Raw genomic sequence first — 25971 nt, forward strand, 5'->3', positions numbered from 1 at the left:
CGAATTCTGTAAATATCGACAGATTTCGGTTTCTGATTTTACGAAAGTCAGCACAAATGAGATAGAGTTAACTGTTGAAACTTCGCCAATGCCGTTGAATAAACGAGCTTCAGAAATTTCTTTATGTAAACATTTAAACAGTTCTTAACGACAGGCTTCGAATGTAAACTACTGTGTTACGTGATACGTTGAATTAGAGTTGTTTATATACATTTCCTAACATAAACTTTAATCCGCGCTCTTCAGCAAAGCAGGGGTCCTCAGAGTAGTCAGATAAATTTGTCAAATCCGTCTAATAGCACAAGAGCTGAGGGACATTCCTATTGAGTAGCCACCAACACTGGGCTCTCTGGGAAAAATCGTTTTGTGGCACTGCCACCTTGTTCTCTGTGCTATTTCGAAAACAAACTAGTGTAAGGATTCGGACTACATAGTACTTGGAACTGGGATTCTGCATTGAAAGTGGATTCAAGTTTCAGACTTAATCCTGATCTGGGGAAACCTAAAAAGTTATGTTCAGTCATATTCCAGTCTACACTAGGGGTGCCTAAAGTTAGGGGGGCTGTGGTTTTAAATGAGTTTTGGTAAATTCCACTACACTACTAATAAAATGATTTAGTAAATTAAAAAGAAAACACAATTTAAACAATTGTTCTTCCACAGGGTGGAGGGGCATTGGGGGGTAGGTTGATTGGAGTACCTTTAGAACAGGTCAACCTGAATCTAGGGGCTGTTCCAAAAAGCAGGTCTTTTCAGTTTATTCAGATAACCTAAGCCCAAACACAGGCCTGCCCAATAGCAAAAAGGGGTTTGGGACATTTGTATTGGACAATAACCAGTTTAGGCTTCTGGCTACATTGGGCAATGTCATTTTTAGCACCTGCAGAGGTGTAACAGGTCCTTTTATTGTCCAGTTTAGTTTTAACCACTTCAACAGACCTGGCACTAGTACTATGTAGATGGTAGAATCAGTTTAATCCTTCCACTAATATGTATATGACTCTTAGATATAATTTGTTATTTTTCTGTTGTCTTTGAGGTTAAACGAATCTCACTTAACTAAGTGTAAGTCAGGTGTGAAATTAATCTTAAAGGGCTTAATAACTTTGTTGAAAGAAACAGTGTTTGAGCAGGAGCTAGTCAACTGTAACAACCCTTCAGCTTGATTCTGCTGAAGAAATAAAACATTCAATTAATTTACTAAAAGCAAAAACCACATGAAACCAAACCAAATGTCTTCAAAACACTTTATTCTCAAAGGAGAATACTATAGTTAAATCAGCTGTACAATTAATACAAAAACAATAATTTAAACTGGTCATTGTTTTATAAGATGTTTTAAGTCCAGTGCAGGAAGAAATTGGCCTTGACATGAGGGCCAAAGATCACAGCGTATCAGACTCTGACGTCTGTTCCAGGGTGTCTCCAGATGCCTCCCCCATTTCCTCACAAGTCTCTGCTTCTGCCTCATCTCCATCTGCTCCTGTTGTTCCCAGATTGGCTGAACTCTCCAGTCTCTCCTGGTCAGTGCTGATGTCCTGCGACTCATCTGCCCGCTCTTCATCCTCCTCATCTTCCACGTCCATCTCAAACACACGTATGTGACGCAGGTTAGAGCTCAACTGTGTGAAAAAGTGCAAATGCAAAGGACTTGTTGAATATATTAATTATACAGTAGCAGAAACTGTATTTACATAAATATGCTCACTTTATGCCCACACACACAAACACACATAAATGAAATGCATTTGCAAAGTGAAAATGTTAATGAAAGAGCTTCAGAAAATCATGAAACAAACCAAATGAGAAGCGATTTCTTTCTAAGCTCATTCTAGTACTATTTGTGATAAGATTTACTGAATTTCTTTGTTCTCAACTAATCTTTTCAATATGATTAACAAAGAGATTATGTTAATAGGCTTGAACAGGCATAACAACTAGCAGCAATGTTTCAATGATCTTAATCTCTAATTCCATTTCATGTCAAATAAATATAAGGATCCAAACAAAAAAGGCCAATGTTTCTTTCTTTGTTTCATCCCAACAGAAATTTATACCAAATCAATCAGTAATCTCTATTCTCCACACATAGGCAGGTGTCTTAAGGGCGCAGCATAAAAATCAAGTGTTTAACTTTTTAAAATGTATGAGCTGTGTTTTCTTTATTTGTTAAAAATCATATCATGAGGGAACTAAGCAATTAATGCCATGGCAGAGCCTTTCAGCTTTGAAACAACAACAATGTTCAAAAGACTGTCCCAAATAGGCGAATGAGTGAAAGCCAGATGGTAGATGTAGCCGATTTTGGCCAAAGAACAAACTGGTTGCATATGAATGTGTATAAATTTTTTGTTTTTAAATTAATATCAGTTTTTATTTTTGGGTATCTCTTTGAGCTGTATGTAATTTTCAGGTGTATTTCATAAATTATTTGATTTTATCTTAATGGAAATAATTTTGTCAATGTTTACGCTTTTCTTGAAATGACTCAAAGCAGTTTGATCTCATTTCATTATAATCACTGTTGGATGATTTGGCCATTTAAGCAAAAGCTAAATTAAATAATTTAATTAAATACAATAAGTAAACTATGCTAAAATTAATTGCAAAATAAAATAATAAAAAAAAGAAAAGAAAAACAGAAGTTCTTACCACACAGGATACTTTACGAATTCCATTCACAGCCACATACTGAGCCTTCATGTTCTCAAGATCTCGGCTCTGGTTCCCCCAGGTCAGCTCTTGCACAGGAATCCCTCCAGTCTGCTGGTCTAGCCTAGCCCACAAAACACAACTAACATTTAGTGAGCCTGTCATAAAAATGCATTTTTACTCCTGAGGAAAAATAAATGAAACAGTGTGTTACACTGTTTTAAATTTGGAGACACATTGACAGCTGTTCATTTCTAGCTCTTTGCCCAAAGTACACTAGTGTGTGTTCACTGCCACAGAAGGGTTAAATGCAGAAGACACATTTCATTTTACAAATAAATGCATGTTTAGTTTTCACTTTTAATTAAGACTTTATAAAGGACTTGTGGATGTTACAAATCTAGTAATAATTGTGTTTTGCAGCACTCACCCTTGAAAATCCCATCTCTGCTTCATATAAAGAGTAAATAATGACATGAAGAATTAGAATTAGACAATGAAAGAGAATTAGAATTAGAAATACACAGAATAAGAATTACTTTATTGTCCACTGTGCTTTGCACACAGAAGAATTTGTTTTCTGCATTTAACCCAATCCGTGCAGTGAAACACTCACTCTCTCTCTGATGAGTGCTGAGATTAAAACAAGGATTTAAAATGGTTTGTTTGAGTATTTTGTACTTCAAATTATTCCTAATATACCCTAATACCCTAATATTTAACAGACAGTATATATCAAGGGCATTTTCAAAAACAAACAAACAAAACTAACCACACCTTTCATGTCAATAGTATATCCTTGTTAATGTTCCTTCTATCATAACAGTTAAAGATTCATGTATTAAGCTTTATTGTTGACTTGTTAAATGGACCTCAACTTAACGGTCTATTTCAACAAATTTAGCAAAAAAGGTTATTGTACAGAAAAGGTTGTTTCCTAAGTAACAATAAAATAATTTAAACTCTTTTTGGTTTTACCACTTCTAAAAGCCCTTTCCAACAAGTGTTCAATTATAGAGTAAGCATTTAACAGTGTAAAGGCACATGATTTATGGATTTAAATATTTTGTTAAACACTAAATGCTTTTACTTAGAAATATAGCCTTTACCAACAGCAGTGTTTAACTAAAACCTGTTTAATAATTATTTATTGATTTAACCTTTATTTTAAAAAGTGCTCCATAAATAAAATGTTATTTTTATTATAATGAAATAAATGTTTTTGTTTTGAACACATGCTAGTCATAAAATAAATTTTTTTCTCATACAGAAAAAAAAAAATAAAGTAACAGGCACGCGGCAATCAGTCTGCACAGCACCAAGTTAAGTCCAACAATTCTAATGACACTGCTTGAGCCATAAGTAGCTAGTAGTTGCTACACTAGATGGATTGTACCTTAGAGTGGGGTCCCATGTAAACACGTCCTCATATCTGAGGGCAGAGCAGAGGGGAAGCTGGGCAAGTAGACGGCTTCTGTTCTCATCCTCGTCCTGGCCCTGTAACACTACTGTCAGAGTCTCATCGTCATAGAGACGGGCATCAAGACAACTGTAGACACGATCACTATGATAAAATTATATAGATGAATTAATTAATTAATTCAGTTAATTAATTCAGTTAATTTTTAAAAAAAAAATTAATTCAGTTTCATTACATTATTCTAAATACTACAAAATAACATATAATTAATAATTAATTACTAGTTGGTTAATTGATAATGTTATAACTAAGAAATATTACAGAAACTTACACAGACTCTGCTAAAGCTGCTTCATCATCAATATTGGTGTTCAACGGAGTGGTCAGGTGTATGGCCACCAAACTATTAAATATGGATCTAAATAGATATGCACATACAAATACGTAAGATATTATATAAAACAATATTAAATGTATTTAATTTTTTTTTCATCAATCTGTGTTGACTATTCTAATAATTGGAGATTTAAATTTTCATATTGATAATCATAATTATTCTAAGGCTCTGGAATGTTTTCAAGTGTTGCATTTATTTGATTTCTCAACATGTTCTACTGTAGAAACAAGATTGTGAAAAACACTTTTTATTTATTTATTTATTTATTATTTTATATTCAACATTAGATCTTCTAACCAATCCTTCTGTTTTGGGTCATTTTTGAACAAATCTCCAAGATACGTTTCCTAGGCAAAAAAAAAAAAAAAAAAATACTTGAGTAGCTAAAATGTTTTTCTCATCCACAATGCTTCTGAATAATTTCACTAATTAAATCATGCCACAGAAACATCATTATTGAATGTAGTTAATGATAAAATGATGTGAACCATGCTGTTGGAAAAGTTTGACAAATGTGTTGGATTATCGGGAAAATTTTCCAAATGGTTTTATTCTTATTTAACAGGCATGAAATATACTGCCACTATAGATGACTGCACTTCCCAATATTATTATTCCTCATATTGTGTTTTGCAGGATAGATTTTAATGTACAGCTAATCTTTTTTTAATGCATTAAATGGATTGGCACCATCACACATTATGGAATGTCTTTCTGTGTGTCTAAATTGTTCTTTGATGTTCAGCACTGCAAGTTTGCTTAAGGTACATGAATTTATTAAGAGGAGAACAGGGGAAGAACCATTTTGGTTTTATGCACACACAAAGAAAGTAATGGTACAAAATTCTAAACAACAGCGAAAGATATTTTAAATTCCTTGTTTTTTTTTTTTTTTTTTGTTTTTTTTTTAATGATTTCTCTTCTTTTACTTGCTTTAATTAATAACTACATGGTTATTACTTTCATTATTTATCTAATTATTTTAGTATTTTGTATTAAACATTTGATGTAGCTCTTTACTTCAGTAATTAAATCTGTAAACCAATATAGCCTTCTTTTTTTAAACGTACTTTATATACATTTTCAATTATTAAACCAAGTACAGTTTCATATATGAAAAAAATACAACATTTTCCAGCATAGCAAAATTTCTTCACACTTCATCCCCCATCTTTGATTCTATTAAATACAAAATATGAAAAGCACCTGTTTGGATCTGTTGCTCTTCTCAGGATATAGATTTTGGAAGGTGAAATCTCTGGCATACAGAACACTACATAGAGCATACCAGCATTTTTATCATTCCAACTGCAGGAAGAAAAAAAAATACTACCAATGTTATTGTTTTATTAGTTTTTACTCACTTCTCATTTATTGAGGTCATTAATTCAATTAACACCTACATACATATATACATAATATCTATTAAATAATGTATACATTTTGTTAAATTAATTCTGATCTTAACTGAAACTGAACTGAATTTGTTTCTTCCAAGTCTTACAGTTTCACTTAAAAAACAATGTTGATTAATACTGACTGAAAATGTTTCTACAGAGTTTGGTTTAGAGGTTAACTTACAGTGATGGGAGCTCAAAAAGCTGAGGCGTGTCCTCCAATCTGCCAAAACCAAACGCATCAACAACTCAACTCAACAACTGAGCAATACAGCATAAACATTTATTCAGCACTATAATGTCTATCATCTTGAGTGGTGCAGGTTACCTCTCAGTCGGGGAATATAGGGGCAAACACACAGCCTGCTTCACTGAACACCCAATTACCTCCTGGAAAATGTCAACAGAATACAGATTCACAAAAACATACATGAACGCACAGATACACTTACATAAAGTTACAAAATCAATATTCAGCCTCATTACTGACCACAGGAACAACTACAGGCAGAAACTAAGTGCTACAGATGCAAGTGTCCTCTATCATTTTAAATTGCTTGGGTATTTTGAGAGATGGTGAGACACCCATTGCACTACTTTTTGACAAAAGGAGCTGCACATAAATGGCACAATTTTGTCACATTTGACAAGAATGACATCCTGTCTGTACCAGAACCTGAATCACAGCCCTGACATTATTCACGATAACGCTAACGATATCTCATCTTGTTCTGTTGCTTAAACACATGAATGTATGGATATGGGCACATGCACCCATCTAAGGCAGAGGAAAAACTAACGTTTCAAAATGAATGAGAGAGAAGGATGTATATGTTAGTCAGTGTGTTTTTAAGGGGGAGGGGGTAATAATAAGTACTGTCAAGATCCTACACCACATCGACCCAGATTTACAGCCGTTCCTTTCACTGGAATCCAAGACATGCAAACACATACACGCCCACACACACAAACACACACACACACCTGACTCAGCAAAAAAAGACCAAGCCAAACTTTAATACCGAAACTGGAGACAGAGTCTGTCTGGAATTTACATCTAAAAACGTGTAATGTTTAGAATGATGAACTCGTCATTAAATGTGGTTTTAACCATCCCAAAAGTTATACATGAAAGAGAGCCAAAGAGAGTGAGGAAGGGAGAGGGAGAGAGACATAACGTAAGTTAGAAAGCATTCTTGTATATATGTACCACAAACTCACAGCTGGTTTCTGCAGACAGAGGTCGATGGTGCCTTCCATCATCCTCTTAACGAAGTGCAGAGACTTTTGCGGGAAGGTGGGGAATAGAAGTGAGCTCTCTACATCACAAAACACAAGGAAATATAAATCGATCTTTGCAGTCTACATTTACTTGCAATTTTATCATAAGTTTAACTACAATTAATAGCTGTAGCCTTGAGGGAAATGCACAAACCCTCCAACTATCCAACAATGAAAGAGCCTCCCCTCAACTCCCTCATCAGATTGCGATTATTTTTAAGCACAGCAGGGCTGCTCATGTTTTTAAGCACTGTTAGTTTGTGACAAATCTATTAGACATGTTAGGGCTGGGCAATTAATCAAAATCGACATTCAGAACTTCTAATCGACATAATTTTATTTATATCAATTATTTGTATTCTGTTTTATTTTATATCCCCACTGTGTGTTCATGTACTGTCCCTTTTAAAATGACACTGACAAGCTGTGGTCATGTGACTCTGCCCCTATCTGCCAGCTTTAATACTGGAGCATATTAACAGTACAAGCCTTGTCACTGAACTATGATTGTCAAAAATACAAAAACTATCGTAATCGTGGTAAATTGTACAATAAATCATTGATTTGCGCTCATATCGCCCAGCACCAAGACACATCTACAGTTAGTGATGGAGCCCTTTTTCCATTTACCTGGCAGATTGTTCTCACCACAGCAGTAATACAGTGCCATATAATAATACAGTAATACAGTGCCAAAAACTCTACCATATCAAATGTCATCTCTATTTTGAGAGTCAATTTACTACCCAAACATCTGCTCAGCAGATTTTGCATGGTGATTCCTTTCTATCGCTAGGTAGTGACAACATGTCTGTGTCAAATTATAATACCACAAATTTCATAATAACAATTATGATTCTCATTACATATATAAATGGTAACTGTGGATGAAAGTGCACTTTGCCTTTAATGTGTGTATTCTGCTGGACAAACGTCACCCAGTGATTGCCCTCCATGTTAGGTGGAGACACCAGATCTTCATCCTCATCTTTCAGATACTGCAGGGAACAAAGCAGAAGCTTCACACACTAGGTACACGTTGTGAGGCTAATTTAATATAAGTTAATGGCTATGACTGAGTCACATTAGATAAGAAATTACTCAGAAGGGTGTAACTTCCATACCAGAACCACATTTCCATACCTAATACATTCAGCTGCTGACGTGTAAAAAAACATGCACAAATGTTTAGTTAATTGTATTTTTATGAACACTAAAGCAGTCTTATTAAGGGCAATGTGGTTTCAGCAATGTCACAGATATGTACATATATGCACAATATTTTACTGAGATTTAATGGGCCATATAATAAACTATACTAGATCAATTTGTTTAGCAGAGAATGCAAGAAAAAAGTATATTTGAATGTCTCCATTCTGCAAAAATCTAACAAAAAAAAACACTTTCTCCTGGATATGGTGGATCTCTTACTTTCATGATAGGATTAATATAATCTGGGGTCTACTAACATGGGAGTGTGCATTCAGTTAATATAACAACAACAACAACAACAACAATAATAATAATAATAAAAAACAACAACAACAAAAAACATAACTGATTAGGATGGAACTATAAATACACTGAAAATCAATACATTACCCAAAACCCTCATGTTAAACGAATCCATTCCAAAATGTGCTTTAGTTTCTACAACAGACCTAAACCCAAACAAACATGCACACACTCCTCACCTGTCCCACTCGTTCCACATTGAAGTACTTCCCTTTCCGGTCAAACAGCTCCTCATTCTGTCAAGACCAGCGAGAATGTCCACATATGTTAAAATTATTTTTGCAATATTGTTTAACGTTCGATAACATTATAATCACTCACAGCACTGAAATGCTCTGATAGGAAATCAGCAACAAAGGCCAGGTCCTTCTGCGTCATCTGGGGATATAAATCACCATTGTCTTAAGGTAAAATAAACTTAAAAACAAATACACATCAAGACAAAAGTTCAGCTTCCTATTAGGTGTGGGCGATATAATATCATTCACGATAATACTGGTATGTTTTTTATATTCGATAAGAGGTTTGCCATATCGCAATATTGTAACGTAAGTGCGAGCTTCTAACGCAGATGCGTTAACATGACAAGCTACAGCTGGGGGATATATCGCAAATATGCATACATTCCATATTATTTTCTACATGATTTAGAAAATGACCATATTCGTTACATCGAGTATGCAGAGGACACGCAGGTTTCCATCTGATTACATTTAAAACACTGCTCAAATCACTGCTCAGATCAGAACGTCACTATTTCTTAGACGTACAGTTGATGATTACAGTTAGATTATGCTGCATTCTTTTTGGTGTTAAAAATAAACACTAATACTTCAACATTATATTTTGCTATGGTTTTCATAATAGCGTATTGTATCTGGCCATTCATTTTAGGCATATCAAGATTTGTTTTTTGGTCATATGACCCAGCCCTAATTTGTATCACCGATTTCAGGACTGTCTGTTGGAAAAACTTTAAAAAAAAAAATTAAGTTATATTTTAAGAGGTTTTTTGTATATAAATATATTGTGAATGTATATTGTTTTCACAACAATATCCCAATATATCGCAATATAAGGCCATATTGCCCACCCCAAATTCCTATTATTATTCACCTATGACTGAGCCATTAATCATTGATTATGTTTACTAATATAATTCACCATAGAAATCACTGAATGTTGAGATGTGTAAGCTTCGATAGGGTGAAAAAATCCAAAACAGTGAATTATTTTTATAATAAAAAATATCTTCAGTTGGTTTAAAATTGGGCGGCACGGTGGCGCAGCAGGTAGTGTCGCAGTCACACAGCTCCAGGGGCCTGGAGGTTGTGGGTTCGATTCCAGCTCCGGGTGACTGTCTGTGAGGAGTTGGTGTGTTCTCCCCGTGTCCGCGTGGGTTTCCTCCGGGTGCTCCGGTTTCCTCCCACAGTCCAAAAACACACGTTGCAGGTGGATTGGCGACTCGAAAGTGTCCGTAGGTGTGAATGTGTGTGTGTGTGTCTGTGTTGCCCTGTGAAGGACTGGCGTCCCCTCCAGGGTGTATTCCCGCCTTGCGCCCGATGATTCCAGGTAGGCTCTGGACCCCCCGCGACCCTAAGTTGGATAAGCGGTTACAGATAATGGATGGATGGATGGATGGTTTAAAATTAAAGTCCATTAGTACTCATCAGGTAAGAGCATTAACAGTGCCTTTTAAAATTACACATCTGCGCACCAAAAAGTAAGTTTAGACAAGCTCATTTTCTTTCTGCACAGTTTACTCTGTAACTTTTCTCACCTTGTTCAACTCTGGTGGAACATGGTCATCAGACATGCGAAGCATGGCTTAGAAAAGACAAAAATAAATAAATAAATAAATAAAAATGCACAGTGATGTCATTAAACTTCTTTTAAGCTCTACTCAAACAAGAAATCCAGTCTTACCAACATAGAGCCATCGGAAAAAGGCCTTAAAATTCTTCATACTTTTATCAATTACTCTGAAGAGGAGATGAACATAATACAGAGATCAACATTCAAGTTTAGAAGCTACATTTTATAGGACGTCATGTTTAACAGATGATAATGTGGTGGTCATATATTTAGACTCACTGTAAGAGTTCACTAGCTTTTAGTGTGAAGGAGCCAACTGCTGTGATGGCATCTACAAAAGAAACCCATAATTTAAGCATTTTTTTTTTCCACAAAAGCATTTCCATTTATTCCATTTTCCCTTTAATGACCAAGTTAGGCTCATTTACCTTCTATGGCTGAAGGGTCCAGACCCAGGGGCTGAAATTTCTGCTTCCACAAAGCCATTCCTTTCACCTCACTCAAATGGTACAGCAGAGCTTCTGAACCGCTGAGTGTGTGTGTACGAGTGTGTGAAACAAAGAGAGAGACAAAAAAAAAATCATGTTAAGTGCAAGCATACAAGATAACAAATAAATAGTTTATTATTAAAAAATGGAAAAAGTGGAAGCACTTTAATTGCAAATTAGGACACACACAAACACACACACTTGAAGTACTTGAAATATTTTTCCAGCCATCAAGTATCCTGGAGTGCTATGCTTTTATATTCACTTAAGCCTTAACATATTTTTTGCTTTGCACTTTAAGTGCTCCTCCTATAAGGCAATCTCATCTTACCTCTGCAAGTGACTTATTACTAGTTTCTGGATGCTTGAGTAGGATGACTCAATGGATTGTCCCAACATCTTTAAACCCTTTATGTACAAAAACAAACAAGTAAACAAAAATAAATTGTGTAACTAATATTTTGAATATGGTCTTTGGCAACTCTGAGCCAGCTTAATATAGCATTTCCTAGTGTTTGTCTTAGTCTAGAGGAAGTGAGAATGCTCCTGACTTACTTTTACTGTCAGCTGATTCATAAGCAGAGCTTGCAGTTCAGGGCTGAAAAACACAATAGCAATAATGAGTTATTCCTTCTTTTGTTTGTTGTTTTTTTTTAACCTTTATTTCACCAGTAGTCTCACTGAGATCACAAATCTCAATTAAGAGAGCAGCTCATAAACACTAATATTGCACCCAAAACAACAGCAAATAAGATAAACATTCATACAGGTACACATTAACAAGAACAAACATATATAAAAATTCAAAGAAATACTCTGATACAATTCAAAAGTTTCTGAACATCATTCCATGTCAAAGACGCACTGTAACTAAAAACTGACTTTCCAAATTTCATCTGAACTGTTGAAATGTCCAATGATATACAACTAACTGAATGTAATTTATACAGACACCTGTTTACTGCTAAAAAGTAAGACAATATGAAAGACACTGACCAGTAACTGCTTTGTGCACAAAAACAACCAAATGTATTTAACATTGTATTGAAAGTGGGACCCAACCAGGCATTTTATAAAGTTTATAGTGATGAGTTAAATAACTGGCATGAGTTACACACTGACCAAACATAACATTATGACCACCTCGTTTCTACACTCACGGTCCATTCTCTCAGCTTCACTGACCATATAAGGGAATTTTGTAGTTCTACAATTAAAATGTAGTCCATCTCTAATTGCTCTCCATACTTTGCTTGCTCCCTTTCACCCTTTTTTTTAATGGTCAGGACCACCACAGAGCAGGTATGATTTGGGTGGTGGATCATTCTCAGTGCTGCAGTGACACTTAAGTGGTGGTGTGCTTGTGTGGGTTGTGCTAGTACGAGTGGATCAGACACTGCAGTGATACTGTACTTTGTAAACACTGTGTCCATTCCGTTAGAGACACATACTTCACTGGTCCACCTCCTAGATGTTAAGTCAAGAGACAGTAGCTCATTTCTGCTGCACGTTTGTTGTTTGTGTTGGTTGTCCTCTAGTCCTTCTTCAGTGGACACAGGACGCTGATGGCTAGATATTTTTGGTTGGTGTACTATTCTCAGTTTAGCAGTGACACTAAGGAGTTTAAAACTCAAGCAGCCCTGCTGTGTCTTATCCCATCATATCAGTGCAACACACACTAACACACCACCATCACCATGTCAGTGTCACTGCAGTGATCAACCACCCAAATCATAGCTGCTCTGTGGGGGTCCTGGTCATTGAAGAACAGAGTGAAATAGAGTGAAGTATACAGAGCAACAGATAGACTGTAATTGTATAACTACAAAATTCACCTGTCTGATCAGTGGAGCTGAGAAAGTGAACCATGAATGAGTCAAGCAGATGGTCATAATGTTATGGTTGATCGGTGTAAAGCTCAATACAGATTCAAAAAACAGTAAATCCAGTAAATAAAGTATTGTCTTTGGAACATATCTAAACTTAGCACAAAAAATAAGGAAATTATTTCTATGTTATAACAATGCTTATTGGCAATTAATCTTATACCATTGGAAAGAATGTAGATAAGAAGTAGAGCTGGATATGTGGGTTGCGCCACAAATATTCATGAACAATTTGCCAAATTTTCTCTGCCATTCTCAAACATCTTATTTTGCTGTTGCTATTGACACTTGTTTTGAGCGTCTGGTACCCCCAGGTGGACTCCTGATTAGGCACCTGATTGGCAGCACCTGTGAGCACAGGCCCTGCTACAGAGGTCAGTATGTGTCTGCTCCAAAAATCGGCATGCCACATTTGTCTGATCTGGATAGGCCCCATGTGATAGGGCAACTTCAAGCTGGTGTTCCACAAAACCAAGTTGCGGCATTATTTGGAGTGAGCCTTAGTACCATCTCCAAATTGAAGGCCAAGTTCCATATAACAGGTGATGTCAGAGACAGGCTGTGACACCCCAAGAAGATTGTTTCCTCACCTTGTCAGCACTTGATTTGCAGTCAAGGTTTGCAGGACGATATGGCCAAAAAAACAGACTGCACACAGCCAATCTCCAGGCTCATCAGGCTGCCAGGAGGCCTGCCATGACTGCCCTTCATCGTCAGGCCCGTTTGCTGGTGTTGGTAACATGCTATGGTAATTGCTGCACCAAGAGAGTAACATCTTTTGGTGGAGGAAGTGTGATGGTGTGGGGTGGCATCTCCATCAATGGAAAAACAAAGCTTGTCACCATTGGAGGCAATCTCAATGCAGAGACATCGAGATGAAATTCTGCAACCAGTGGCAATCCCATATCTTCACAGTCTGTGACCGAACTCTATCCTCCAATATGACAACGCTCGCCCCCACAGAGCGGGGTTTATCAGAGATTACCTCCAGAATTTGGGAGTGGAGAGGATGGAATGGCCTGCAAGCTCCTGACCTTAGGACCTGAACACTTGTGGGATCAGCTTAAGTGTGCTGTTCATGCCAGAGTGACCAACACAACCACGTTGACTTATGACCAATTCTGGTTGAAGAATGGTATGCCATCCCACAGCAAAGTGAGACCAGGCTGGTGACCAGCATGAGGAGGAGGTTCCAGGCTGTTGTGGCTGTGTATTGTTCTTTCACGCGCTACTGAGGCTCCTGTTTGTTAAATGAATAAATTGTTAAACTGCCAATATGTCTTGTTTCTTCAAACTTCAATAATCCAGTCCATCAAACACCACACAAGTCAATGACAGAATAAGCTGTTTGGCATTGGCAGAGAGGGAAATTAACAGGCTTTCAAACAGTATAAGATTTATTGCCAAGAAGCATTGTTATAACAAAGAAATAATCTACCAAACACAAATTTCCTTATTTTTTGCGCTATAAATAGCTTTGACTATTTTTCCTTGCCTGTTGTGTAAAACAAGAACTATTCCTCAAGTAAAATCCCAATGTTATATTTAACTTCTTTACCATATGTTCAACATGCAATTTAAAAGTTTATCAGCCAACATAAAACACAAATATTCATAAATAAATCTAAGTCAATTTGTTTACCAGAAAATATTTAATTAATTAATTGTTTCTTAAACCAAAGTTCACATTAAATAAGTATTACTATCACATCATTAACATTTAAAGGGAAAAAATCAACAAATCAATCTTAACAACAGTAACAATTGGCGAGAGAAGATAGACGTGGCAAATCCATAGAAAATTACTTGTTGTATAGAGCCCCCTATTGGAAACATGAAGTCAATGCAAGATAAAAACGGAAATTGGAAACTTATGGCTTTAAATAAGTGAGGGACCTTTATAGTGAGTACCTGGCATGTCCCCATAGCAGCAACTCCAAGAACTCATCCTGAACCTGAGTGCTGGTATTCTTCTCCTAAAATATTCAATACAACATACATGCACAAATGCAGAATACAGTATGTATGCACATTCATGAAAATGCAATCAATAAATGAAAAGAGCACAAGCCAAAATAACGGCTACTTAGTAGACAAAGCCTTTACATCTGACCATCTAATTAGTTATCAAATATGATTTAAAAATATATTACATGAGATACAGTGTATTTTTGATGGTGCATGGCTGGTTAAAATGACTGCTGACCTGGACAAATTTGGTGAGGCGGAGATCCATCTGCATGAGGATATCCTCCCAGGCTTCACACATACAGGTGAGAGAGAGGCGCAGGTACTACAAAACATACACACTTCAGCAACTACAGAAGCCCTGAAGAGCCATTGATTTGCATATTTTATTTACTCGTAGCAGTTCAGTGTGATAAGTTATTTGTATTTGTGTTCTCAAGGTTCAGTTTCATTGTTATAATATGAAAGGGTTTATTTTAGAGAAAGCCAAACTATCTTTTGATCTTGCAAACACAAATAAATATATATAGACAGACACAAATAAATAAATATAGACAGATAAATAGGTCTCTGAAAGTATATATAGAAACAGATTTATATTTTTGAGTTAAAATTAGTATTAATCTGTTTTTAGGTTATTAAACTTATGAGCAGGAACTCTTGTCATAATAACCTGAATAAGGGTGGAGATGTGTGTAAATTTTCGAGCCATCCTCGTTAACTCTGGGAGACAAGAAGAGAGCAGTCCTGTGTCCAGCTTGGAGAGAAAGAGTGTGCATTAGACAGCCTTAATGCAACTTTCATAATACATCATAATATTAATCAGATTGACTCCATCATCGTTCGCTTCAAGATACAGAAAAAGAAAAGCACTTAAAATATTTAGCATAAATTCCTATATAAAATACATTTTGGTCTGGTGATACACAGACAAAGCTTCAGTTTGAAAAATGTTATCACCCCAAAACTGCAGCCAAATAAATTCTGAATGCATTGAAATCAGTAATCAGAATACAAATGGTTAAGCTAGGGAGCAGAGCAAGATGCTGACAGAGATGTTGTAAAGAGATCTTCCTTCAACTCGAGAAGAGCTTTGACAGCATCATGAAACAGTCCAATCAGATTTTTGAATTAGTAAGAAAGGGACTTTGTCTTGCACTGGTAGTTTTCAAATCAATAATAAATACCTGAATGTAGTGGATCTCTGCGTTATCGTGTGAGGATTTTACTTCTGTGACAACAGAGAGTGACTTGAGGTCACTGGAAAGACAGAGACTACGACAAGTCCCTGTAATCTATAAAAGAAAAAGACACGTCATATTTTTGACAGACAAGTGATATGAGCAAATAAAGCTTTGAGAATCAAAGACACAAAGAAATGAATAAATGAGCCGACGATATGTAATATATGGTCACAGAATGTTTTCTGGGTGTATAGTGGGTACAGTCACTACTTCTTCACTGGACAATGGTATATACAATATTTAGACAATTATTGTGAGGCCATCAACAACAAAGCAACCAGTGTATAGCAACTGCATGGAAGCTGTACAGACACAAAAAATGATGTTTACAGATTGTTCTGTTTTCAGGTCAGTGTTAAAATATTTCCAAGTATAATAATAAATTATCAATGTAAATTAAATAATTTAATAATAATAATAATAACTGTGATACATGTGATCATTTGTTAAAGTCTTTTCAAAATACTGTAACATTTTTAATATTTTAATATTCAGTTTTGTGGTTTGATAACAAGCTGCAATTTATATAAAAATATGAATATTATTTTTGAAACATCCTGGATTGGTTTAAGATGTTAAATGTTTGCTTTCCCTTAAAAGAGAGATAAAGTCCTACCTCGTTTAATGTTGCTATCTTGTACAGGCCATACGCATAGAGCTCCACAAAGCCAGATGGCCCGCCTACAACCAGGATATTCAGTCTGTGGTGAATATGACACACTGGTCAAAACATGCTAAGGATAAGATTCAGGTTTATTAGATACAGATCATTCTCATGGCACTTACCTCACTTCCCCCAAGAGGCTGGTGACTTCATCTGATTTTTCCTCACTGCAACACAAACACACAATTCAAACAGACACGCTGGATAGGTTACAGGCTTAAAGGAAATTATAAAACAACACACACAAATACAATGCATCAACATAAGACACACTTACCTGAATATCTTCGATGTGGAGCTGTAGCTGAAAACAAACAACACTCAACAATTATATGTCCACCCAAACACTTTGCATATGGTCTGAAACACAACTCTTTAATACACACCATAATTCCACAACGTGTAGTCATTTGTTATTTACTGCACTGACATCAGGAGTATAGAGAGGTTTACTTATTTTGCCACAAACGTTTTGCTGTGAGGATTTGACCGCTTTCTGCCCCAACTATTCCACTGCTCTAAAGCCTAGTGCTGGTAGACTTTATACCGCTAAAGCAGGTTTTTTGAATATACCACAATTATTTAATACTGTTATTAGGTTTCAAATTGATATGTTTTAATTACAATACAGAAAATGATTATAGTGAATTTTCATCAACTGGGCTGAGATGAAAATATGTAAATAAAAGAAAGGATAAAAGTATTTTTGAGACACATCATGGGTCTTACAATATCACCAAACACCCGAAATCCTGACTCGTAATGTAACATTTTCCAGAAGAAGCTTTGAGATTGCACTGTAGTTAACAAACAAGACTTACTTTTGTAAGGCTTGTGCATTTCTCACTGCACCCAATAAAAAATATATTAAAATATCAATTAATCTTATGACAAATAATCAGCTAAATGTTTATGACTGTATAGGGCCTATTCTATGGCCAAGCCTTGGCATTAAACAAGGTTATATTATGCCAATGTGGGACCACTCAAGAACGTCTCATTCTATTGGCAGTCCCTTTCTTTGGACTATATAATTTGTGTGTAAATGAGTCAATAAAACGTATGTTAGTGATTATGGACATATACTGTTTATATAGAAAACAAAACAACACACACAGCCTATGGCACATCTGTATAGAAGGCAGGAAATAGACAGAAACTGACCTCTTTGGTAATGTTGGCAGCTTGGGAAGGAAACGATTAGACTCGTCCTCAGAGTCACTAAATGATGATAAGCTTTGAAAGAAGATAAAAAATTAATCAAAGAAAAAAAAACTAATAAAACAAAAGCCAATCTTCCTTAAATTGTAATGAGACAACACACACAAACCTGCTGTCACTCTGTACTTCCATCCAGTGCATGCAAGACACGGGATAATCTACAGGAAACAGGTGGAGGATCTCTGCCTTCTCAGCATCACACAGGACAACCTGCTTGGTGTCCCCCACACTGAATGCTAAGACTGTAACAACAAACATCTGTTTATTACTTATTTTATTAGTGCCTGAAATAAATGTAGTAAATATGACGCTGACAGTAGACATTCAAGAAAATGGGATGACATGATTTACTTTTGCCATCAGGCCTCCAGGCCAAAGAAGTGATCTGTTTCCCTGTGTTTTCATTTGGTGATAAACTCCATACACGCTGGAAGTTGGCAAGGCGGTGCAGCAGGAGCTAAAATTTCAGATTTAATGCAAAACATTAAAAATTAAACTCAGTTACAATATATTTTTAAGCTAATATTGCTTTATTTACTAATCAGCCATAATATGAAAATGACCTCCCTGTTTTTACACTCACTGTCCATGTTGTCAGGTACACTGACCATAAAGAAGCAATCAGTGGTTTCACAATTCAGACTGTTGCCAAGAGCATAGAGCAGGTATGATTTGGCTAGTGAATGATTCAGTACTGCAGTAACACTGATGTGGTGGTGGTGAGTTGGTACAAGTGGATCAGACACAGCTTTGTGGCTGGAGTTCTTAAACTGTCACAGCTGCACAAAGAAAAGTGCGCTTCGTCAAATACCACTGATGTGCAGCAACTGGTGAGCTACTGTCTCTGAGGTGGACCAACATTGTAACATTGCACAGACATTGTGCAGCGTGGACTCTGTGTTTAAAAACTCCAGCAGCACTGCCATGTCTGATCCATTTGTAACAGCACAACACACACTAACACATCAACACCACATCAGTGTCACTGCAGCGCTGAGAATGTTGGCATGTAATTTTAATTATGTGGCTGATCAGTTTAAATAAAAGAGCAAAAATGCTTTATAGCAGTTGTTTGCAAACACTCCTTAACTCCAATTCTTTGTGGGGCTGGTGCAAAAATATTCTTTTTTCTTTCTTTTTGTATTGAGCTAAATAACTGCCGTAAGATTATAATCTGATTTTTTAACTTGACTATTTTGAATGTAAGTGTGAGCAACTAAAAACGTCCAGGTTCAGAAACATTGATATTAAAGTTAAAGAAAAGAAATTTTACCTGAATGTAAATGCAAAAAAAGGTCTACATTTTTAGTTTCCTTACCTCACCAGCAGTGTTGGCTAGAGCAATGAGGTCTCTCTTTGGAGACCAAGCCATGAACAGGATTGGGTTTGGCAGCTGTTTCTCTCCTACTTGTCGGAAAGCAGGCATTGTGAAGGTTTGGCTGGATTACCTTTGAGAAAAGAGACAATGATTAGACTGAAACAGTGCACATTAACCAATGCTTGACTACATGGAATGTTGTCTACAACTTACTAGACAAGATCACACAGTTCTGACAACTTGTCATAATAAATTACATCTCACACTTCATCCCCGCTGACAAATAGATGTAATGACTACCTTTGCCCTAAATGTGAGATCTAATGTAGATTTAAATGGCCCGAATCAATGGAAATTATGCTCTTTTTATGTTATCGTCTTTTTCAGATAAAAGTGACATAGAATTTAAACATTGTTAGAGGTTAGACTTACTTTTCACCGATAATACACATGTACAACTGTGTTGTTTTAAAATTATTGTCATTAAAATGTATGTATTTGCAACTTCCATATTTTTACTGAGAGATAAAGTGATGGATATCAGTAGTGTTAATACAGTTGACATCTATTTTTGTTATACACAACAAAACAAAGGGTACAAAGCAGACCCTGGAGGGAAAGATAATATTGAAGAAAAATACAGAATATAGACCCTTTAACACCTAAGTTTAAAATGTATTTGTTGTCTTTTTGTATAAACTGAAATATTTCTTTATTACATTTAGCACACATGCAGCATTAATTCAGCCCATCGTTATTGAATGCTACTCAGTGACTCCAAAGGAAACAGTTCCACTGCTCCACAGACTAGTGCTTGTGGGCTTTATCACCCAAACTTTTGAACACACACAGCTTGGCCAAAAAAAGGAGTCACATACTAATGTTTTATATTCATTTTATCAGCTACTGTCCACTGACCAAAGAGGAACACTCTGTAATTATCATAATCTCCACTTATTCCATTTCAAGGGCGCAGTACTCTGTCATTATAAGCAGTCTGTAGTCTGTAAAGACTGTAGTCCATCTGTTGCTCTGCATATTTTTGTCTACTTTCACTCCATTCTTCAGTGGCAAGAATCCCCCTCAAAGCCCCCACAGAGAAGGACTTGTTTTCAGGTGTTGTAAGTTGTATAAAACACTGCCAACGTAATGGCCAGTGGTATTTTTATTATTATTCTGTTCCACCTTGCTATCTTGTATTGCACCAAATGGTGCAATAATTGCATGCTGTCGCCACCAGAGGGTAACATATGTACATAACTTCCATACCGTGGAAAAAAAAACATTTTATACATTTGGCTTAATCCCTACGTCTTTATCTCTTCATTGTCAACATGTCTCAACAAAATCCTGACGATTAAAGTATTTTACAGTGGACATTTTTAAAATGGCCCCATAAACACAGTATGTGACATAGGAGAATGTTTGGGGGAATTGCATATTTGATACTATCTACTCATTGTCAAACTGTGACATAAATCTGAAAATCTAATTAAAGATACAATATAACAGACTACCAAAAATCCTGAAGATGGAGAAATTTTAGGGTTTTTTAATGGCCCTAAAATATAGCATATGACACGATCTCCATATTTTCAACATGTCTCAAAAATCTGAAAGGCTCATTGAAGAAAAAAAATAAGACTATCAAAATCCAGTAAATGAAGAAGTTTTACTTTGGGTTTTCAGATCAATTTAAACAAATCCAAATACAGCCACATGTAATAACTGTATTATATTTATTATTTTGGTTAGAATTACGCATTTATAAGAAAATTTGGTTTTCATTAGGAAATGTCCATATTTTTTATTTCCTAGGAATAACGCCAAATTGCAATTTCCACTTACACACTATTATGTCACATGCTGTTCACAGGGCCTTTAAGAAAAAAAAACAGTGCTTTTCAGACAGAATGTGGAACAGAAAATCCTAATAAAAACCTGGCGAATAAGAAGCCAACTTCAGCGTCGTGTAACTTTGCTCCTGTTTGGTCAGTGGAGTTAATGAAATGGACAGCGAGTCTGTTACAAATTTTGTGCTGTGTACATAGTACTGCTCTCGCCTCAGAAAAAGGTAAAAACATCTAGATTTTAAAAAAGCAGGATAGTTACAATACCACAACAGAAACGAGCTCGCTGTTGTACCGTTAACCATACAGATAGTAGAGGCTAAATCCGAATAGTCAATAGTCTAATGTTAAAAAAGACACAGCTTACGGTTTTCAGCAGCGTTGGACCCGTATTTCAGTGAACTCTTGACTCACTTTGCTGATTAACGATTAACAGCTTTAAATGAACTTTGTCTCATGTTCAAAAATTGGATTTATTTTTTAAAAATGATGTAAAACCAGTTGCTACTAGAGACATTCCTCCTCTCTATCCCGCCATTGAAATTTCGGCAACGGAAGGCCAAGAGAGACAAACTACAAATACGAAAACGCTGAACTGTCCGAACTGTCAGGCAACGCACAGTAATAACTCTCAAACAACATACTCTTCCGTTTGTAGTGCCCCACGAGTTTTTTTTTTCAGTTTTTTTTAGCCATGGGTTGCAGGACTAAGGTAAACGGTGCTCATTTTGACCGTTAAATCCATAGATCCATGATTTATTTTGACTGGAGTATTATACAGAGGAAGCCAGTTGAGATGCTGTCCAAATGTTCTTAACTTTTTTCACAGTGCGATATTTCACGACCCCCACCCCTATTCAACCCCCGCCCTCAACACACATATGATAAAAAGGTACTGCTTTCAGATAATACAATAATAATTATATAATTAAGTTTACTCACTTAATGTGATGGCTGGGCCTGCATCATCACTCATCTGCATAAAACCATACTTCAAGTACTTTTCATCATATTTTCTCATTTATTTCATTTTTGTTTTCTTTTGAGACTTTTCTGTAGTTTCTGGAGATCGTTTTTATACATTAGCTACCTCTTGCCTCCCTGCTTCCACTGCCACCTTCTAAAAAGTGCTTTGTTTAAAAGTAGTTCTGGAAGTGCATATGTGAAAATGGCACTCGACCCCCTCTGGATTTTGTCAGGACCCCCTTGGGGGTCGCAACCCCAGGTTAAGAACCTTTGACTAAGGGTAATCAAAAACACATTTAAGCTGCACTAGACAATTGCACTGGCATGCAGATAGGCCTGCTAAAATACTTTGTTTTAAATCCCAGTCCATTTGTACTCATTAGAATATAAAATAAAACCAACTACTGCATCTTAATTCTGCATTCACTGTGCACACACTATCTCCATAGAAAAGTACAAATTGGTGCTCTGAATCTCAGCTCCATATGTTTTGGATGTTCTTGTGGAACAGATATGTTCACACATGTATTCTATAGACGTCCCACAAGAGTAGAAACTATCATTACCCAAAAAACCCTTAATTAAAGAAGAAATATTGAACAAGCAGGTGTCCACAAATTAATTTAAGTTTAATTAACCAATAGGTACTTTTTATTTTACAGATAGAATAACAATAACAGACAGTTTCTGATCTTATCAATTTAAAAATGAGTAATTGATAACAGTATCTAAGGATATTTCAAACGGCCAATTTCTACATCCAGCACTGGTATCCTCTCACGGTCCAAAAACACATGTTGGTAGGTGGATTGGCTACTCAAAAGTGTACATAGGTGTGAGAGAATGTGTGAGTGTGTGGCGCTTGAAATATTGCCAATCAATACTCCTTCATAACAATTTACATAGAATTGTACAAAAATATTACATTTACTCTTAGAAATAATTAACCTCCTTAGAACCACCAGTAGCTCAAAATTGTATTCTTTACATGAAAATAAACAAAACCAAGAAACGGCACTTTTAATAATTCAGTTATTTACAAATTGTATTTTTACCAGGGAAGATTAAATATCTTAAACATCATGTGTTGGCATGTGCAGAGTGATCTGAAACATTTTGTCCTGAAAATAGTTCAACACATAGAAACTCTGTTCAGAAACCTTAAGATGGGGTTACACTACACGACTTTTAGCCCGATTTTAACCCAGATTTCTAGTCTGTGCTGGTTGGCTCTAGTCTGCAGACTCTAGTGCAGCAGCCTTCCACCCCACTTTTTAGTCGCGTGTAAACTTTTCACCAACTCAATGCTGTCCCTTCAACAGCCAATGAAAACAGAGCACAGAAAGTAAACACAGGCGCGTGCAGTGGAGCTTGGAGCACTGTAGGGCGGAATAAACGGTAAAACTACGACAAAATGCACATGCTATATGCTATGTCCCCAGATAATGAGTATTACCTGTAGGAGAACACAGTGAGCCACACCGTTACAACCTTTATTCCGTACTAATTTTCCATTCCACCTAAAATTACGCAGCACTGTGTGTAGAACTTGGAAGCAAGTCTCATTAGACTTTGAAATATTACTACCTTTGAATTTGTAGAACTGAATTTTTTTTTTTTGCACTGAAATTATGCATCTGAATATAATTGCTTTTGAATAGAACTTCTGAATTTTCAAGAACACGTTTTCACTGTTATTATTCAAGGTTAATAAATTCAGATAAAAAAAATTGAAGCTCAAAAAAATTCAAACAATATATTTCGAAGTTGCTCAAATTCGGTAGACGAAATTCAGATACCAAAATACAAGTTACAAAAAATTCAGATACACATCCGGGACACCAAGGATGAGCAATCAATTCATTTGGATTTTCACTTTCACCTTAAATGCTGCAGTAGTTGCATTCTGTCGCCGCTAGAGGGTTCGAAATACGAACACAACTTCCATACCGTGGATAAACTACACGTTTAGCTTCATTCCGCGGATATTATCTCTTTATTTTCAAAGTGTCTCAAAAATCTGAAAGGCTCACTAAAGACACAAAAGACCATTGACATGCTGAAGATGAAGAAATTTTACAGTGGAAATGTTTTGTAATGGGGTGGCACGGTGGCGCAGCAGGTAGTGTCGCAGTCACACAGCTCCAGGGGCCTGGAGGTTGTGGGTTCGATTCCCGCTCCAGGTGACTGTCTGTGAGGAGTTGGTGTGTTGTCCACGTGGGTCAAGGACATATTTTAAACGTCATTGAACATCCAAATTCCATCTTAATAAGTTAGTTAAGTGGTGACCAATCGATAATACAATCGTTTTATACAAGTCATTTATTTTGGGACCTGGAATCATTGTGTGCAAGGCAGGAATACACCCTGGAGGGGACGCCAGTCCTTCACAGGGCAACACACACACACACTCACACATTCACTCACACCTACGGACACTTTTGAGTCGCCAATCAACCTACCAACATGTGTTTTTGGACTGTGGGAGGAAACCGGAGCAGATGTTCATTCAATCTCTGAATTTTTTGTAACTTGTATTTTGGTATCTGAATTTCGTTCAAAGTCTGATGAGACAGATTTGCTTCCATACGCACTGACCAAGTCTTCACATCCACAACCCAAAAACATTTTAACGTGTTTTTTCTTTGTGGATCTACACAAATAGCAGCGTGAACCAGAGCCACTCTTTGAGTTGTACGCCATGATTATATGTTTCCTAGGAAACGCAAGTCGCATGTTTAGTTCGGGAGTTTGAGGTCAGTGTAGTGTGTGCTTAACATGTTTCCAGTCTCCATAAAAATCACCACAAAACATGGTCGTGTAGTGTGAAACACCCAGTCTGTTTACAATCTGCAGAATTTAACTATTAATTTATCAGAAACACAAAATTGGCCTCTTGCTAGAATGTCTATCAAGAATTATCTGAGTTACAAGATCGTTCAATTTATTTGTCAGTTTTTGGCTAATTCCTCCTCCTTGTCACTTTCTTATCCTTTTCCGGTTATTACAGTTTTGGCAGTATATTTAACATTAAGAATTTTCTTTCTAAATTTTATCATTACTGTATTTTCTACAGTTACTATGTCACATATGTACTGCACAATGACTCTAATGCACAATGTTAGACTGTGTTCTTTTGCAGCGGTGGGCCTGTCTCAGTGGATGTTCCTGTGGATTCAGTCACCCTGGCTTAGCCGTAATCAGTGGATTGTTCAGAAACGGGAATAGCTCAGTGCTGTCAGATCCCTGGTAGTGAATGTGATAAGGGCCTTAAATAGAGCCTTGCAGCACCCAGCACACCCAGGGTCCTGGCTCCACTCACTTTCAAACACCTCTGCAGTCAGTCATCATAAACCAGCAGACAGGCTCCCGTTTCCCTTTCTAAGTTTAACAAATGCTTAAGGTCATTCCAACAAAAGTCAGATCTGACATATACAGAATAACACTGAAAGATAATTACACTTCTCCAAAAGTTACAAAGTGCAGTTTCTGCAGCGCTGAGCCTGGAGTAGCAACAACAGCGGCTCTATTGTCCCTATTACAGGTCACATTTCTTGATGCACTGTGTTAAGTTACAATGAATTTTCCAAAGTTTTCCTGAGCCTATGTGAGATATACATCATGGTGGCTGATGGTCACTGCCTGATAGTTGTGCACATTCAGCAGCAGTTTCTGACCTTGGCCTTTACACACAGCTTTCCACTGAGTTCCTGAATCTTTTAATGATATTATGAACTGTACATGGTAAAAGAAATATATTCTTATTTTTATTCTTAATTTAACTCTTAATTTAATTCTTACTCTTAACTGAACAAATTACTAATTTTTTTTATTCTTAGAAAATTTCCCAACATTTATGGAAATGGGGTTTATATGTCTTTCATTTCAG

General features: G+C 36.3%; 1 protein-coding gene across 2 annotated transcripts; it reads right to left on the reverse strand.

The window, feature by feature from the left end:
• Positions 1 to 1240: 1240 nt before the first annotated feature.
• Positions 1241 to 21887, reverse strand: anapc4 (anaphase promoting complex subunit 4). 2 transcript variants are annotated; one of them, XM_066676946.1, is made up of 29 exons: positions 21761 to 21887; positions 19267 to 19396; positions 18300 to 18405; positions 18058 to 18190; positions 17892 to 17963; positions 17005 to 17031; positions 16850 to 16894; positions 16680 to 16764; positions 16007 to 16114; positions 15493 to 15576; positions 15058 to 15144; positions 14763 to 14827; positions 11521 to 11563; positions 11297 to 11373; positions 10906 to 11006; positions 10757 to 10808; positions 10589 to 10644; positions 10443 to 10489; positions 8984 to 9040; positions 8842 to 8898; positions 8052 to 8145; positions 7088 to 7185; positions 6195 to 6256; positions 6051 to 6089; positions 5676 to 5777; positions 4404 to 4490; positions 4049 to 4216; positions 2653 to 2776; positions 1241 to 1622 (listed from the first exon to the last, which is right to left on the reverse strand). In XM_066676946.1, the coding sequence occupies exons 2-29, from the start codon at positions 19372 to 19374 to the stop codon at positions 1386 to 1388; spliced, it is 2421 nt and encodes an 806-aa protein (XP_066533043.1). In that variant the 5' UTR covers positions 19375 to 19396; positions 21761 to 21887; the 3' UTR covers positions 1241 to 1385. The 2 variants fall into 2 exon arrangements, with proteins under 2 accessions (XP_066533043.1, XP_066533041.1); XM_066676944.1 differs by lacking the exon at positions 21761 to 21887 and adding an exon at positions 21484 to 21658.
• Positions 21888 to 25971: the final 4084 nt, after the last annotated feature.

The sequence above is a fragment of the Hoplias malabaricus genome, chromosome 7 (assembly GCF_029633855.1).
Source record: "Hoplias malabaricus isolate fHopMal1 chromosome 7, fHopMal1.hap1, whole genome shotgun sequence".
Taxonomy (NCBI): Eukaryota; Metazoa; Chordata; class Actinopteri; order Characiformes; family Erythrinidae; genus Hoplias; species Hoplias malabaricus.

Excerpts from the sequence above, each read along its gene's own strand:
- anapc4 (XM_066676946.1), bottom strand. The coding sequence starts at position 19,374 with ATGCCTGCTTTCCGACAAGTAGGAGAGAAACAGCTGCCAAACCCAATC. Across the intron at positions 11,007-11,296 it reads GTAATAAGTCACTTGCAGAG|CGGTTCAGAAGCTCTGCTGT; the intron begins GTAAGATGAGAT and ends ACACACACTCAG. Across the intron at positions 6,090-6,194 it reads CTATATTCCCCGACTGAGAG|ATTGGAGGACACGCCTCAGC; the intron begins GTAACCTGCACC and ends TGGTTTTGGCAG.